At 44.5% G+C, this 14,480-nt stretch overlaps 2 protein-coding genes across 24 annotated transcripts in view; one reads left to right on the top strand and one right to left on the bottom strand.

Moving 5' to 3' along the window:
- Positions 1-7,272, bottom strand: part of Trip12 (thyroid hormone receptor interactor 12) — a 125,754-nt gene extending 118,482 nt beyond the window's left edge. For 21 of the 23 annotated variants that reach the window (XM_042678956.1, XM_042678975.1, XM_042678960.1 and 18 more), the window contains exon 1: positions 7,192-7,269. The gene's annotated coding sequence lies outside the window, so the exon portion shown is untranslated. Of the gene's footprint in view, positions 1-6,864; positions 6,966-7,191 lie in introns of those variants that run through there. The other 2 variants (XM_042678979.1, XM_042678957.1) reach the window with 2 other exon arrangements.
- A 138-nt stretch (positions 7,273-7,410) lies between these two features.
- The window catches only part of Fbxo36 (F-box protein 36), a 62,960-nt gene continuing 55,890 nt past the window's right edge, over positions 7,411-14,480 (top strand). The window contains exon 1 of the mRNA XM_042678984.1: positions 7,411-7,928. Coding sequence (XP_042534918.1) covers positions 7,833-7,928 — 96 coding nt within the window. The 5' untranslated portion in view covers positions 7,411-7,832. The remainder of the gene's footprint in view (positions 7,929-14,480) is intronic.

Below are 14,480 nucleotides of genomic sequence, written 5' to 3'. Positions count from 1 at the left end.
TGTAATCCTAGCCACTAGTCTGAGATCTGAGGATCATGGTTCAAAGCCAGCCCAGGCAGGAAAGTCTATGAGACTCTTATCTCCAATTAACCACCAGGAAACCAGAAGTGGTGCTGTGGCTCAAGTGGTAGAGCACTAGCCTTGAGCTGAAGAGCTGAGGGAGAGCACTGAGACCCAGAGTCCAAGCCCCACAACCAACAGACAGAAACAGAGACACACAGACACAAGTAAATAGACAAAAGATCTAGTTGGGTATAGTAGCTTACAACTGTAATCCAGCACTGGGGCTGCTAAAGTAGGAGACAAGAGTTTGAGATTGGCCTAGGATGCATAATAAGACTATACTCCCCTTTTAAAAAAGCTCTTAAAAACTAACGCCCTAATTAAGGTATCAATTAATTATACAAAACAGTCTAAAACTCTTAAGAAATACAGACAGGTAGACAAAAAAGAGTAAGAACGCTGAGAAGTTCGTGTTTTCACAGAGAGCAATTCAATCCGACTAAAACAAGGATACAAAAACCACAAGAAACAACTACAAAACACCGAGGCCATAAAAAACAGCATTTTCCTATACTATCTCTTTACAAGCCAACTACAAGCGCTTGGTTTTTGAGAGTTATGAGAGGGATATCCTCCATACTATCTCTCTGAACCTGCTCTCTCAGGACACAAAGCAGGTTAAATTACAACCCAACAGTGAACTTCAGAGAGGTTCTCAGTAAAACTTCACTTCAGTTTCCAGGGCAGGTTAAGTTTACCAACCTGAGTACTTTTTACCTAATCTGATTTTTTTATTTTTATTTATTTATTTATTTAGCCAGTCTTGGGGCTTGAACTCAGGGTCTGGGCCCTGTCCCTGAACTTCTTTTGCTCAAGACTAGTGCTTTACAACTTAAGCCACAGCACCACTTCAGCTTTATTAAAAATAAAAAGCTTTATGGGCTTTCCTGCCCCGAATGGCTTTGAACCTCGATGCTCAGGCCTCAGCCTCCAAAGTAACTAGGAATATAGGTGTGAGTCACTGGTGCCTGGCTTAATCTGATCTTTAGAAGGTAGCACAAAGTACATCTATGTACTTGGGAGTGGTACCAATGGGTAGAAGAGATAGTTTTAAAATCAGGATAGAACTGGTTATGAGAAGCAACAAGTTGATTAAAATACACACTGAAATTTTGTAACTTGAAGTCTTGAAAACTGGCTAATAGATCCTCAAGTTTATAAACAGGTTTCAAAAATCAATCCATGGATGGAGCCAGGTACAGCTGGTGGCTCACATCAGTAATCCTAGTTAGGAGGCTGAGACCTGAGGACAGAAATTCAAAGCCCGCCAGGCAGGAAAGTCAGTTTAAACTCTAATATCCAATTAACAAAACCCTCTCCCATCTCCACCTCCCAAAAAAGCCAAAAGAGAGCTGTGGCTCAAAGTGATAGAACTAGTCTTTAGCCAGAACACAGGATCAGCAAACACACAAAATGCATGGGTAATAACACTATACTCACAGAAATACATTCCTGTCTAAAAATAAACTATCAACTGAAATAATGAACAATATTATAAAATCAATTGGAAACACCAATCAGTTCACATCATACCAAACACATTTGTATTTCCAATAGAGCTTTAATTAAGTTAAACAGGGGACATACACCTTAAATCCCATCTCACCAGAGGCTGAGGTGGCCTTTTCCAAAGGATTCTTAAATCAACTAACAAACACTACACTCAATTATTTTCAAGTAGGACACTTTTGTACGAAATAGAGGGTGTTGAAAGAGTCAACAGCCAATGCTACAGTAAAGTGGATGAAGGGCCTTCTGTTCTAATTCATCAGTCTAGGTCAATATCCTAGTATATACTACACAAATGGAAATTAGGTCCACATTTTTCACTTAAAACACACAGGAGCCGGCTCCTGTGGCTCATGCCTGTAATCCTAGCTACTCAGGAAGCTGAGATCTAAGGATCAAACAATTCAAAGCCAGCCCAGGCAGTAAAGTCCATAAAACTCATCTCCAATTAACCACCAGAAAGCATGACTAGAGCTATGACACAAAGTGGTAGAGTGCTAGCCTTGAGCAAAATAGCTCAGGGACAGTACCCAGGCCCTGAGTTCAAGCCCCAAGACCCACCAAATACCTCCCCCACACCCAAATTATTTGCCCAAGGTCAAAAATAGAAAGGGCATAGCTAAGACTGGAATCCCAGCCTTTTTCCTTCAAATTATGTAAGTTTTCATTAGTGAAAAGCACTGTTGACCTGGGCGCTGGTGGCCTGTAATCCTAGCTAACCAGGAGGCTAAGATCTGAGGATCTCGGTTCAAAGCCGGCCCGGACAAGTCCGTGAGACTCTTATCTCCAATAAACCACTAGAAAACCAGAAGTGGAGCTGTGGCTCAAGCAATAGAGCACTCACCTTGAGCTGAAGAGCTGAGGGATAGCGCCCAAGCCCAGAGTTCAAGCCCTCCAACTGACCAAAAAAGAAAAGTACTGCCGGGCGCTGGTGGCTCACGCCTATAATCCTAGCTACTCAGGAGGCTGAGATCTGAGGATCGCGGTTCAAAGCCAGCCCAAGCAGGAGACACCGTGAGACTCCTATCTCCAATAAACCACCAGAAAACCGGAAGTGGCGCTGTAGCTCAAGTGGTAGAGCGCTTGCCTTGAGCTGAAGAGCTGAGGGACAGCGCCCAGGCCCAGAGTTCAAGCCCCACGACCGACAAAAAAAAAAAAAAGTACTGTTGAAGTTTAAGTCACAGGAAGCTTTGCTCTAGGTCACTTTTAAAATAAAGTATAAACAAGAAACTAAATAAGCTTGTACAATAAATTCTTTTTTCTTCTGGCTAATGTAACTGAAAGAAAACAAAGAAACAACTAAAATCTAAAAAGTCTTAAGAGAAAAACTACTGAAAAGACTTATTTCAGTCTAGAAAGCAAACTTTTTTTTGCCAATATTCTGAATTATCAATAAAGATTCTAGACTTAAATAATGAGCTATATTCTTTTTAAAACATAAACCATTAGCCAAATTAAGTTCTCAAAACATAGGCATCACCAGTAGCACATGACTTTATCTCCCAATAAAAACTACTCAGAAAAACTGGAAGTAGCACTGTGGCTTAAGTGGAAGAGTGCTAGCCTTGAGCACAAAGAAGCTCAGGGACAGTACCCAGGCCCTAAGTTCAAGCCCCAGGACCCACCAAAAAAAAAAGGCAGAAGGGGCACTTGTGGCTCAAGTGGAGGTGCTAGCCTTGAGGGAATAAAAGCTCAGAGGGTAGCACCCACGCTAAGTCCAAGTCCCATGATTAGAACAAAATAAATAAAATTAAATAGATAAATACTATCAAGAGACTGGTCCAGCATCAGGACACTATTCATCTACTTGCCACCAATTAACAGTAAGCGTAACGTAGCAGACAAGGAGATAATGTAAAGAACTGTTGGTACAAAAATGTGAAGCTTGCATCACATTTCAAGAACTGCAAGCACTAAAATCATAGAATATCCTACAGCTAGATATACAATCTGGCCTGGACTCCCTTCAGTCTTGGTCAGAGCTGTAAACTGTAGCTTGGTTTATATTTTGGCACAGAACTGGGTTCAGCGGCTCGTGTCTATAATCCCAGCCCTAAGGAAGTGAAGACAGTAGGATCCCAAATATGGCCCATTCTGCAAGACAGGTGACAATTTGTATCTACCCAGGCATGCTGATGGCACAGATGTAAAGGGATAAAAACTGAATCAATCCACAGGTTTCTGAACCCTTCCAAGCAGAAAACTGGTTGAATATTTGACAAAACCAGACAAACACCTTCACATATACCACCATTTGACATAATCCTTGCCCTCAGGAAGCCTACACACCAGCTAGAGAAACAAAAACAAAGTATCAATAAGTATAGCCCTATAACCCAAAAATGAAGCATTATGCAGGTAATTAAGAAATTCAAGGAGAAAAAATCATAAGGTAGAAAGCAGTTTAAGGAAATGAGCAGAAAAGTGAAGAAAATTGTTCTTTACATCCTATCTACTAGGTAACTCTGAACATAGTAGGTGCTTGTGATTATAAGAGTATAAAGCATATAATTCAGGTTGTTGCAAAGGCAATCAACAACTTGAGTGAAGATAAGGAGCAACAAGTAAGTTCCTGTTTTGGGTCCATCAAATTACCTCTACAAACAGGGAACAAAGGAACAACTGGCGTCACATTTGCTCAAAAACATTCCCAATTATTCAACTACAAGGGGAAGAAAAAAAGTTCCTTTGAGTCTGTAAAGAAAGTAAAGACCAAGAATCAAACCTTTCCTTAATTGTAATCAATACCAGTGATCAATTTCAGGAGAGCCAGAAAAACCAATCACTAAAATTGTAAAGCATGTATGAAATTTTTCTAAGTAGGGTTACAAAGTATGGCTAGTTGGACATTATGTGAAAATGTATCTGACACTTGATGCATTTTTTTTCAATTTAATAAAATTTAGTACCAAGTAAGCTCCCCTACAATTTCTATTATAAAATGCTATGCATCTAATCGTCAACCCCCTTTATAAAGACCACCATTACTGATGAGAAGCTGTCTCCAAATAGCTAATACAATTTTCTAAAATTAGCACCATCTTATACTAGCACTTTGATTTTTTAACAGCCATTCTTTTGCTGGGCTTCAAAAACAGGTTAAAAAAAAAGTTACTCACACCCATTTTAAGAATAAAATGGAGACCTGCTAGGTTAAGTGCTCAAGTCAAGGTGACACAGCTACTAGTTGTCAATGTATGAATTTTCAAGCCAGTGATTTGTCTTTGTTAGGATTGTGTAGGATCATAAAATCTTACCTAGATATTACAATAACCTTAAAAGCGAAAATGGCAATGTAACCATTACCCAAATTTACATAGCTGGATGAAAGCATTGATTTTACTCTAACCTATCTGACACCCATTTTTCTAATATGCTTATCTTATTCTAGCACCTTCTAGAAGTCTGAATGTCAAGTATACAAACTATTTCAAAGTAAATTTTAAAAATGAGGACAAAACGCCTGAGCAAAGTAATGGAAGTCAGCTGAGCAGGCTTAAAAACAATATTCAAGCTGAGTAAAACTGAGGAGCAGATGGAAACAAGATAATCTTTAATTACGATTCTGTAATTCTTATGAGTTTACATTTAAAAGGTAAGCAAATACAAACCCCACAAACTCCATGTTTAAGTTGAAGTAAAATGAAACTTCCCAATTTTGCAAAGGTGAAAGAAAACCACACCAGTTCAATATTTCCCGAAGCTAAACACGGAGAGCAAGGTACAAGTTAAAAAACTGTTTGCTCTAAAACTTAACCATGTTAAGACCTATTTGAATGCTAAATATGTGAAAATAGGTCTTAATAAAGCCCTCTACAATGTACTTCCTATACCTCTGATAACTCCACTCCTCAAACAAATCCTCCCTCCACGAGATCACACACCAGGCCTCAAATACAGGCCTCTTGCCTTTTTTCTAAACAACTAGGACCTTTGTTCCTTTACTGGGTTTCTTACTCCACTCAATAGCTCTTTTCAACTTTCTACCACCTATTTTTTGCTTTGTTTTTAGACAAGCCATTCTCAGCTCGTCAGGCCTAGTAAAAAAAAACAAAAACACGAACGAGTAAGGCTGTGGAGAGGAATAGAAAGTTAAGCACACCACTAAAGGGCCTACAGACGGAGGAAAGCCTGGAGATCGGGTGGATGGGCAGCCCGGGCAGGATCGGGAGCGCCGACTAGGGAGGGAGACAGCAGGACAGCAGTTAGAAGGCCACTCAGAACAGAGTCACTGCGCTACCAACCGACCAACCCCCACCCCCACGCACACGCGTCCACACGGAAACATTCCCTCCCCCCAGCCCGCCCGCCCACCCACCCTCCCCCAACGTACGGGGCACTGCCCCGCAAGCCAGCCGGTCTCGGGCTCAGTTAGCAGCCCCCCCACACGCGTTCTATCCACGCCACCCCGGGGGAGGCAGTTCTCCGTCACCCCCATGGGTAGTTCAAACCTGTAAGTCATCCCCAACACACGCACACACACACGCGCGCGCGCGCGGCCCGCGGGTCTTTTTAATTTTTAAATTTTTTCTCTCTTCTGGGGAGACCCTTCTGGGTCTTCCCTCTTTGCGAGAAGGCAGTTGGGGACGGGGAGGGGGTCCCAACCTTCCTCCTGGGAACACCCCCCACCCCCAACTTGTTTCCTCACGTGAAAGGCCCACTCGCTACGACGGAGCAGGAAAGGAAGGCTCTGAACTGACGGCCCAACGTCCTCAGGGGCTTTAGATAATCCACACATAAATAAACCACCGGAGTCGCCTTGAATGTTAATACGATTGGGGCGACCGCGGGCCCAAGTCCTGGTGAACGCGCACCCACCCCCTTCGGGCTCCAGAGGGCCCTCCTCCTCCTCCTCCTCCTCCCCGCCCCCAGACAAGTTTCCCGGCCTCTGCCCGCGGCCGCCCTCGGGGCCGTCGTCCGCTCTCAGCCTCAACTTCCCACCGCGGGCCCGCGCCGCGCCCCGGGCCGGCCGCCCCCAACCGTCCCCGCGGGCGGGGAGCCCCTTACGGCGGCGGCTCGCACGGCGGCCGCTCCCTCAGCCCCTCGCTCCCTCCACGGTGCTCACTCGAGCGGCTCCCTAGTCCCCATTTCCGGGCCGTTCCCGGCTCCCAGCCTCTCTCGGCCGGTTTCCGGGCCCCCCCAGTCCCATTTCCGGGGAACCCAGGCCGTCTTCACACTCCCCCACCTGCACTTCCGGCCCCCCACTTTCTCTCTTCCTAGACGCCCTCCAAGCTTCAAAAGCCCACTTCCGGGCCCCCGTCAGCCTCCCCCCCCCCGACCCGCCCGTCCTACCCGGATTCCGTGAAGGGCCTTCCTCATCGCGGGGGTCCGACGGGGCACCTGGCGACCCCCACTCCCGCCGGCCGGTCCCTCAGGCGGCGGTCTCCCTCGAGCGCCTCGCCCGTCAACCCCCGGCCGCTCCTTCCGCGACGCCGCCAGCGTCGCCGCCGCCGCCGCCGCCGGGAGCAGGCCGAGCGGGAGCCGAACCGCGGCGATGACACAAGCGGGCTTCCTGGGACTTTCTGTTCCAGCTCCTCCCCCTCCCTCCCCCCATCCCACAGAACGGCCCCCTCCCCCCCCCCGGCCGGCCCCCGCCGTTCGGAATTGCGCCCCAATTACCTAGTTGTGCCCCAAAGTCTCCGGTCCGGACTCGGTGGCGCGGCGGCAACTTCCAGTCGCTCCCCCCACCCCCCCCAGCGGCGGCGGCGGCGGCCGCTCCTCAGGTCCCTTCAATTATCAGCTGAGCCGCAGCACCGCGCCGGCGTGCGCGTCCGCCCGCGCCGCCTCCTTCTCGCTGTGCAACACCCTCCGGGAACTACTTCCCCCCCCCCACCCCGGACTCGGCTACCCGGATCGTCCGCGGGGCCGGCCCCCCTGCCTACGCGAGGCTCGGAACGTCGACCGTCCCTTCCAAGCGCACGGCTCGAGTCTCCCAGCGGCCTCCAAGCTCCTCCCCGATCCCTTCGAGGGACCAGGAAGGAGACTGTGAGACTTCGCTTGGTATCCCTCCGCCGGGGTCACCCCCTCCCCTCCGTGATAGCAGGAACTAATTCCCCCTCGGGTCACCCGGGGCCTGGATGTGGAAATTTCAAGGACCCGGGTTCCTTATGACCCTTGAGGAGGGAACGGTCATCCCGAGTTAGAATCCATCTGCCATCTCAAAAGCGGGGTTCGGCTTAAAAACTAAGGTTTTGGCCCCCTGACCCCAACCAAGCCCCGCCCCTTCCTGGTTGTCTTAGCGACGGCGGTGGCGTCCCAAGATGGCGTCCTGGCTGCCGGAGACTCTGTTCGAAATTGTAGGACAGGGCCAGGCTCCAAGCAAAGACTATTACCAGTTGTTGGTCACCCGCTCACAGGCAAGTACGAGCCGCGGTTAATCCTATTTCCTAACTCCCTTTCCCGTCCAATCGGGCCCGGTGATGCGGGCCGCGCTAGGCCGAAAGCGACCGTGGCCCGCCGGAAGCTCTCCGTCCGGGCTCCGAGCGAGAGACTTGGGTCCCCGGTCACCTCGGCCCGGCGGCCCCCCCCCCCCCCCGCCCAGGGTCCGTTCCCTCCCCAGGGCCGCTCAGCCCCCCTCCCCCGGCGAGCCTGCTCCTCCTCCCCACAAGGCCGCCGGCCTCCCCGGCCTCCTACCCGCTGCGTTCCCTCCGCGCGTACGGAAAAAACGGGCGTCCCCGCCGGCGCGTCGCCTCCCCTCGGCGTCGGAAGGAGGGAAAGAAAGACTCGGGCCGAGTGTCCCGAGGAGGAGCCCCGCAGGGGAGGGGAGAGAGGGGACGGGCTCTTCCCGGGGCACAACTTAATCCTGAGGAGATCCTGAGCGGCCCGAAGGGCGGCCTCCCCGGAGGCGCGGCGGACACACCCCAGACCCTCGCTCGCCCGCGGGAGCCGACGGAGGCAGCGCTTTCTCCTTACCTTTTCGGAGCCTTGGCGTCCCCATGGAAAGTGTGCGGGGAGGGGTGGGGGGGCGGGAAGGGGTGGTACCGAAATGTTTCAGCTGCTCGGCGCGGCAGCCCCACCCATAATGACATCTGCTCCTCAACAATAAGCCCGGGGATTAGGTTATCGCCGGAGTAAAGTAACTATTGGCCTATTTTTAGGATTATTTTCCTTATTAAGGGTGGGCTTTGGGATGACTTATTGTGCCCGTGAAATGATCGCCTCGAGCTGGGCCTCCACCGGGACCAGGTCTCTGATTTCCTGGCTGTGTGCAGGCTGTTGTTCATGCGTCTTTTCCTCTCGTAGGTCGGATGTAAAATGAAATTTACAACCGTGTGTGTGTGTGTGTGTGTGTGTGTGTGTGTGTGTGTGTGTGTGTGTGTGTGGTGTGAATATCGTTTAGCCCACCAGTTTTTTCCAGAACCTTCCAACAAAAGGGTAATTTTTTCCCCAATACGTCTACAAGCATCTTTTAATAGAGAAGTCGTATGTATACATTATACTTTTTTTTAAAATCTCAACTTTAGGAATACTACTAGCGTTTCAACCTGTCACTTTCTTTTACTTTTTTTTTAAACTCTGTTTTTAGGAATTTTTATAGATTTAACTGGGAGGATTGTTTAGCTGATTGGTTGGTTGTTTGGGTTTGGGGGGAGTTGTTTTGTTTTGTTTTGTTTTATTATTTTTGCCATATTGGGAATAGAATCCAGGGCTGGGGCAGGGTGAGCCAAGAGCTCAATCATGACCTTTGGGATTTCTTAAATTATCAAATGTGTTGTTTACTGTTGTTGCTGTTTTTAACATTTTAAGAAGAATTAATTGGCTTTTTCAATTGGCTTGGAGATCAGTGAGACTAGTAATTTCTCAGTTTCTGACATGAATAAACTAAAGCATCTTCCAATTCTATGTCATTTCCTATTTTCATCGGCTGTGAAAATACTCTCTCATTTTTACCTTATACCTTTTTCCTTACTCTTTCCATCCATACTCTTTCCATATATCTTTACAATTGTCCTTTTGCACATTTTCTTTTCTTTCCTTCTTTCTGGTAGCACAAGTGTGCTACACTCCCTCTGATGTAAGCCTCAACAAGTTGACTCTGCCTGCACTTTTATCTCAGCAAATTAATATTAACAGTGCTCCTGGCATTACTTTACTTCCACACTGCTTCTGTTGTTGGCGTTTTTCAGACTTCATTCTCCAGTCCATGTTATGCTCGTGCTTTCCTTACCCTGCTCTGTTTTAGGAAATCTTCACATTTATTATCCCAGTACATTTAATTTTTTTTAATTTCTTTTTATTAACAGATCAATGACTGTGTAAAATCTTTTCCAAGATCTGGACCACAGCAAGAGTTATCTCAAATCTGATTAATTCTCCCTCATATTAAAGTAAAATTTATTTTAAAAAAAAAAGCAGGCTAAAAAATATACTTTTCAGTAAACTATCTTGAGATAATTCTGTTAAGTCTCAGTATAGGAAACCAAAGTTCTAGTAAGAGATGGCTTGACATAAATAAGTACTAAAAGACTAGAATCTTTTTTTTTTTTCTGGAAAATTGTTGCTTATAAATTTCTCTCTTCTCCCTTCTGTCTTTGTTCCAAAGAAAATATTGTATACTGCCCAACATAGGCCCCAAATTTAGACAGCTTCTTTCTTAATAAAGATTCTGAATTTTAGTCTTTCACTGAATTTTTGGTGTTATTAGCTTTAAAGTCAAATAAGTATATATTTGACAGGAATTTGAAAGCAAGCCATGTAATACCACCATTGACATAGTCCAGAATGTAAATATTATGCACAAATATTTCTTTTGCCTTTTTATTTATGCAGATAACATTTAAAATATTCTTTAGATTTATAAATACATTTGCCATTAACAAGATGATGCCACGTTGGTTGGGAATTTTGTTTTTCTTGTTTGTTTTTCATAAAAGTAAATCCTTCTAGAGTATAGCTTGGACCAGTATTACTAAATTTTCAAATCTGATCTTTTTTTTTTCTTTTGGGGGGGGGGGGGGTCCGGTCGCGGGGCCTGAACTCTGGGCTTGGGCGCTGTCCCTCAGCTCTTCAGCTCAAGGCTAGTGTTCTACCACTTGAGCCACAGCGCCACTTCTGGTTTTTTTCTTTTTTCTTATGTGGTGCTGAGGAATCAAACCCAGGGCCTCATGCATGCAAGGCAAGCACTCTACCTCTGAGCTGCCTTCCCAGTCCCTCAAATCTGATCTTTATAGTAATGATCCCAAGGCTTAGAAACACATGCACACTGCTTTGTAAATCAAAGATCCACCCACTTATTCTCACTGTGGGGTTTTGCTGTTGTCTTTTGTGTGCCAGTACTGGGGCTTGAACTCTCCCTCTCACTTAGCTTGTGACACTACAACTTGAACCAAGCCTCAAGCCCAGCTTTTAGCTTTAATTTGGAGATGGAATCTTTTGATATTTTTTTTCTGTTCTTTAATTTGGTCTGAGACCAGGGCTTATACTCAGTACCTCCAACCCCCTGAAATTTTTTTCTGCCTGGCCTACCTTCAAACCACCATCCTCTGATCTCAACCTCCTAAATAAGTAAGGTTTCTGGCATGAACTACTACCAGTACCTGGATTCCCTAATAGTGCATATATTAGGGTCTTAAAATGGATACTAATTTTTTTTTTTTTTTGTCAGTCGTGGGACCTGAACTCTGGGCCTGGGCACTGTCTCTCAGCTCAAGGCTTAAAGCTAGGGCTCTGGCTTTTTCTGCTTATGTGGTACTGAGGAATTTCCCAGGGCCTCATGCATGTAAGGCAAGCACTCTACCACTGAGCCACCTTCCCAGCCCCTAATTTTTTTAACTAATAGATTGCATAGTATGTTAGAGCTAGAAAGAATCTTGAGTATTACATAAACCAGGGGTATTTCACATCTTATGAAATCTTAGATTTTCCTGAATGAAGATTTTATCTTAATTTTTTTTTTAACTCAGTTCATGGGCCCTATCCCTTAGCTTTTTTGCTCAAGACTGGCACATTTCCACTTGATGATCCTCAGATCTCAGCCTCTTTGAGTAACTAGAGTCAATTACAGGTGTGAGCTACAGGCACCTAGCTCATATCTTAATTTTTTTTTTGGAGGGGGGGGTCCGGTCATGGGGCCTGAACTCTGGGCCTGGGCGCTGTCCCTTAGCTCTTCAGCTCAAGGCTAGCACTCTACCACTTGAGCCACAGCGCCACTTCCAACTTTTTTCTTTTTTTGCTTATGTGGTGCTGAGGAATCGAACCCAGGGCCTCATGCATGCAAAGCAAGTACTCTACCACTGAGCCACCTTCCCAGCCCTCATATCTTAATTTTAATTCTCAATTTGGTATATGTGAACAGAAGATTCCTGCCTTTGAAGAATATAACATTTATCTAATATATATATATATATATATATATATATATATATATATATATATATATATATATATGAACACCTTTTTTTATATGCTAAGCACTATTCTAGAAACTGAGGATACATCAGTGACCCAAATCTAGTCCCTCTTGTCAAGTATATAATCTGGTAGGAAGAATATCATTAGGATTTGGTTTATATAAAACTTTGCATGATTTAACTTTTGTTTATTGTTTTCTTTTTCTTTTAAGACAGGGTCTTGCTATGTAGTCAAGGCTGGCCTTGAACTCACAATCCTCCTGCCTCAATCTCTGGAGGTTCTGGGATTGAATGGGGTACACTATAAATTCCTGGTTTGTATGATGTTCTTCAGATGTTCATAAGCAACTACTAAGTTAATGAATAGTATAAACACTTTAAAATCTGAGTCAGGCAGAAACCGTTTTTTTATATAGTATAAGTAGGCACTTGTCACTACTTCACTTTTAAAGTTCCATTTTCTGGGTCTCAGTAAGTAACTGTGGTAGCATGTTTACCACTTGGAGCCTGTGGGTTTGATCCCCAGGACCAAGGAAAAAAGGAGAGAGAGAAAGAAAAGAAAGAAGAAGTGAAATGAAATTATGGTTTTTGCCATCTCCAAGTGGAAATGTTGCTTCAGGTAACCAAAGCTGCGAACTTGGATTTAACATGAAAAATACTGTTAGACACAGTAACCGTATGCTGAGGAAATGAGAATTGGCTGATAAGGCTTCTGGCAGCTAATAACACAGATGATCATCACAAGAGCATCAATGTATAATTGTCGCTCTATCCAATGAAAGATGAAAGAAGATTGGAACAAGTCTTCTTTCAACTCTTGTTACTAAATCATACTAGAAACTCCAGAAAACTATCGATGAAGCTAATCTCATTTAGGAGAAAAAAAATGTCAAAAGCTTACCCCATTCCTCCCACCCCTACCTCCCCCCAAAAAGGATTCAGGTATTTTTAAAATATTAATTGAAAGTCCCTAAGGTCTCATGCCAGTCTGTGATAGAAAGCTGTCATCTCAATGACTTCTGACAAAGAAAAGAAAACTAGGCTTGGGGAATGCTGCTTGGGAGACAACAAAGAATTGTACTTGTGCCATTGCAAACTGCAGACCAATTTGGAAGATTTAAAATTTAAATGCAGTCTCATAAAAATGTTAATATATGCACCCTTAGACCCAGCAAATACACTTGTAGGATTTAATATCCAAGAAATGCTTTCCAATGTGCATAAGAATATTTGAGCAAAAGTATTCACTAAAGAAATAAATGTAAAAATGTTTTTCCATTAAGTGGCTAAACTCTTTATGCATACCATAGAATATTATGCAATCTATTAAAAAAAACATTGTGGATGTCTGTTTGTGCAATAGATATAATATAGGAAGTTGTTGGGTTAAACATAGTGTAGATCCAAATAAGAAAGACAAAATTTGTTTTAAATAAATTGTCTTGCAAAATTGTTTTAAGTAAAAGTAAAAATTGTTTCAAGTCAGTGTTAGAAAAGCAGAGATTAGTGGACTGGGAAGGTAGCTCAGTGGTAGAGCACTTGCCTTGCATGCTTGAGGCCCTGGGTTTGAAAAAAGCTGGAAGTGATGCTGTGGCTCAAGTGGTAGAGCGCTAGCCTTGAGCTGAAGAGCTGAGGGACAGCGCCCAGGCCCAGAGTTCAGGCCCCACAACCAGACCCCCCTCCCCCCAAAAAAAAACAAAAAAAAAAACCAGAGAATAGCCCTTACAACGAGAATTTGGAATTGCTTTCCCTTTCTGCATTCATGTTTCTGAAGGACCTAAATTCTCCCCAAGAGGCATTTATTTTGATAGTCAGAGAAAAGCAGCAAAGTTGTCAAATAAAAGTGTAAATTTCCAGACTGTGTATACTTCAGCTTCCTGGAAGCTGCCTCTAATTAAATACTGGGCAGCATTGATAGCTGGGTCACCAACACTGCAAGTTTTATGGGAGGGAAACAATTCAATTCTGGAAATTTAGAGCAAATGGATTACTGATTACTTGTATTTTTTCCTTTTTGTTAACTTCAAATAATTCCAATTTAACATGTCCGTTACTGTGTATAATGCATGTTTATCAGAGTCATTCTTCCCATCATTCTCCCCAATCCCATTTGTAATTTTTTTTTTTGGTGCAGATTGTGGACTGTCCATGAATTTATGTGCTCAAGACTAGTGCTGTACCACTTGAGCTATAGTCCTACTTCTGCTTTTGGGGGGTTAATTGGAGACAAGCGTTTCACAGATTTTTCTGCCCAGGCTGGCTTCAAATCCTAATCCTCAGAGTTCTACTTCCTAAATAGCTAGGATTACAGGCATGAACCACTGTCCCTGAACATCATTTGTAAATTTTTAAGGAAGTTGTAATGTCTAGAAAGTGTACTTTTCCCTTTTGGAGAAAGTTGTAAGTGACAAGGTCTCTGAATGTCTGCAGCACAGGCTGGCCTCAAACTCTTTTAAGTGCTGGCACTAGAGACCACACTTGTCTATAATTTTTAATATAGGTAATAATTATTTTTAGGAAATAGAAGGTTGCTCTTTCTTGCCAGATTGTATGTGAGAT

The sequence above is a fragment of the Dipodomys spectabilis genome, unplaced genomic scaffold (genome assembly GCF_019054845.1).
Source record: "Dipodomys spectabilis isolate Male_0828 unplaced genomic scaffold, ASM1905484v1 ptg000051l, whole genome shotgun sequence".
Classification (NCBI taxonomy): domain Eukaryota; kingdom Metazoa; phylum Chordata; class Mammalia; order Rodentia; family Heteromyidae; genus Dipodomys; species Dipodomys spectabilis.
Note: the sequence above shows the minus strand (reverse complement) of the source record. Positions and strands in the feature narration are given on the sequence as shown.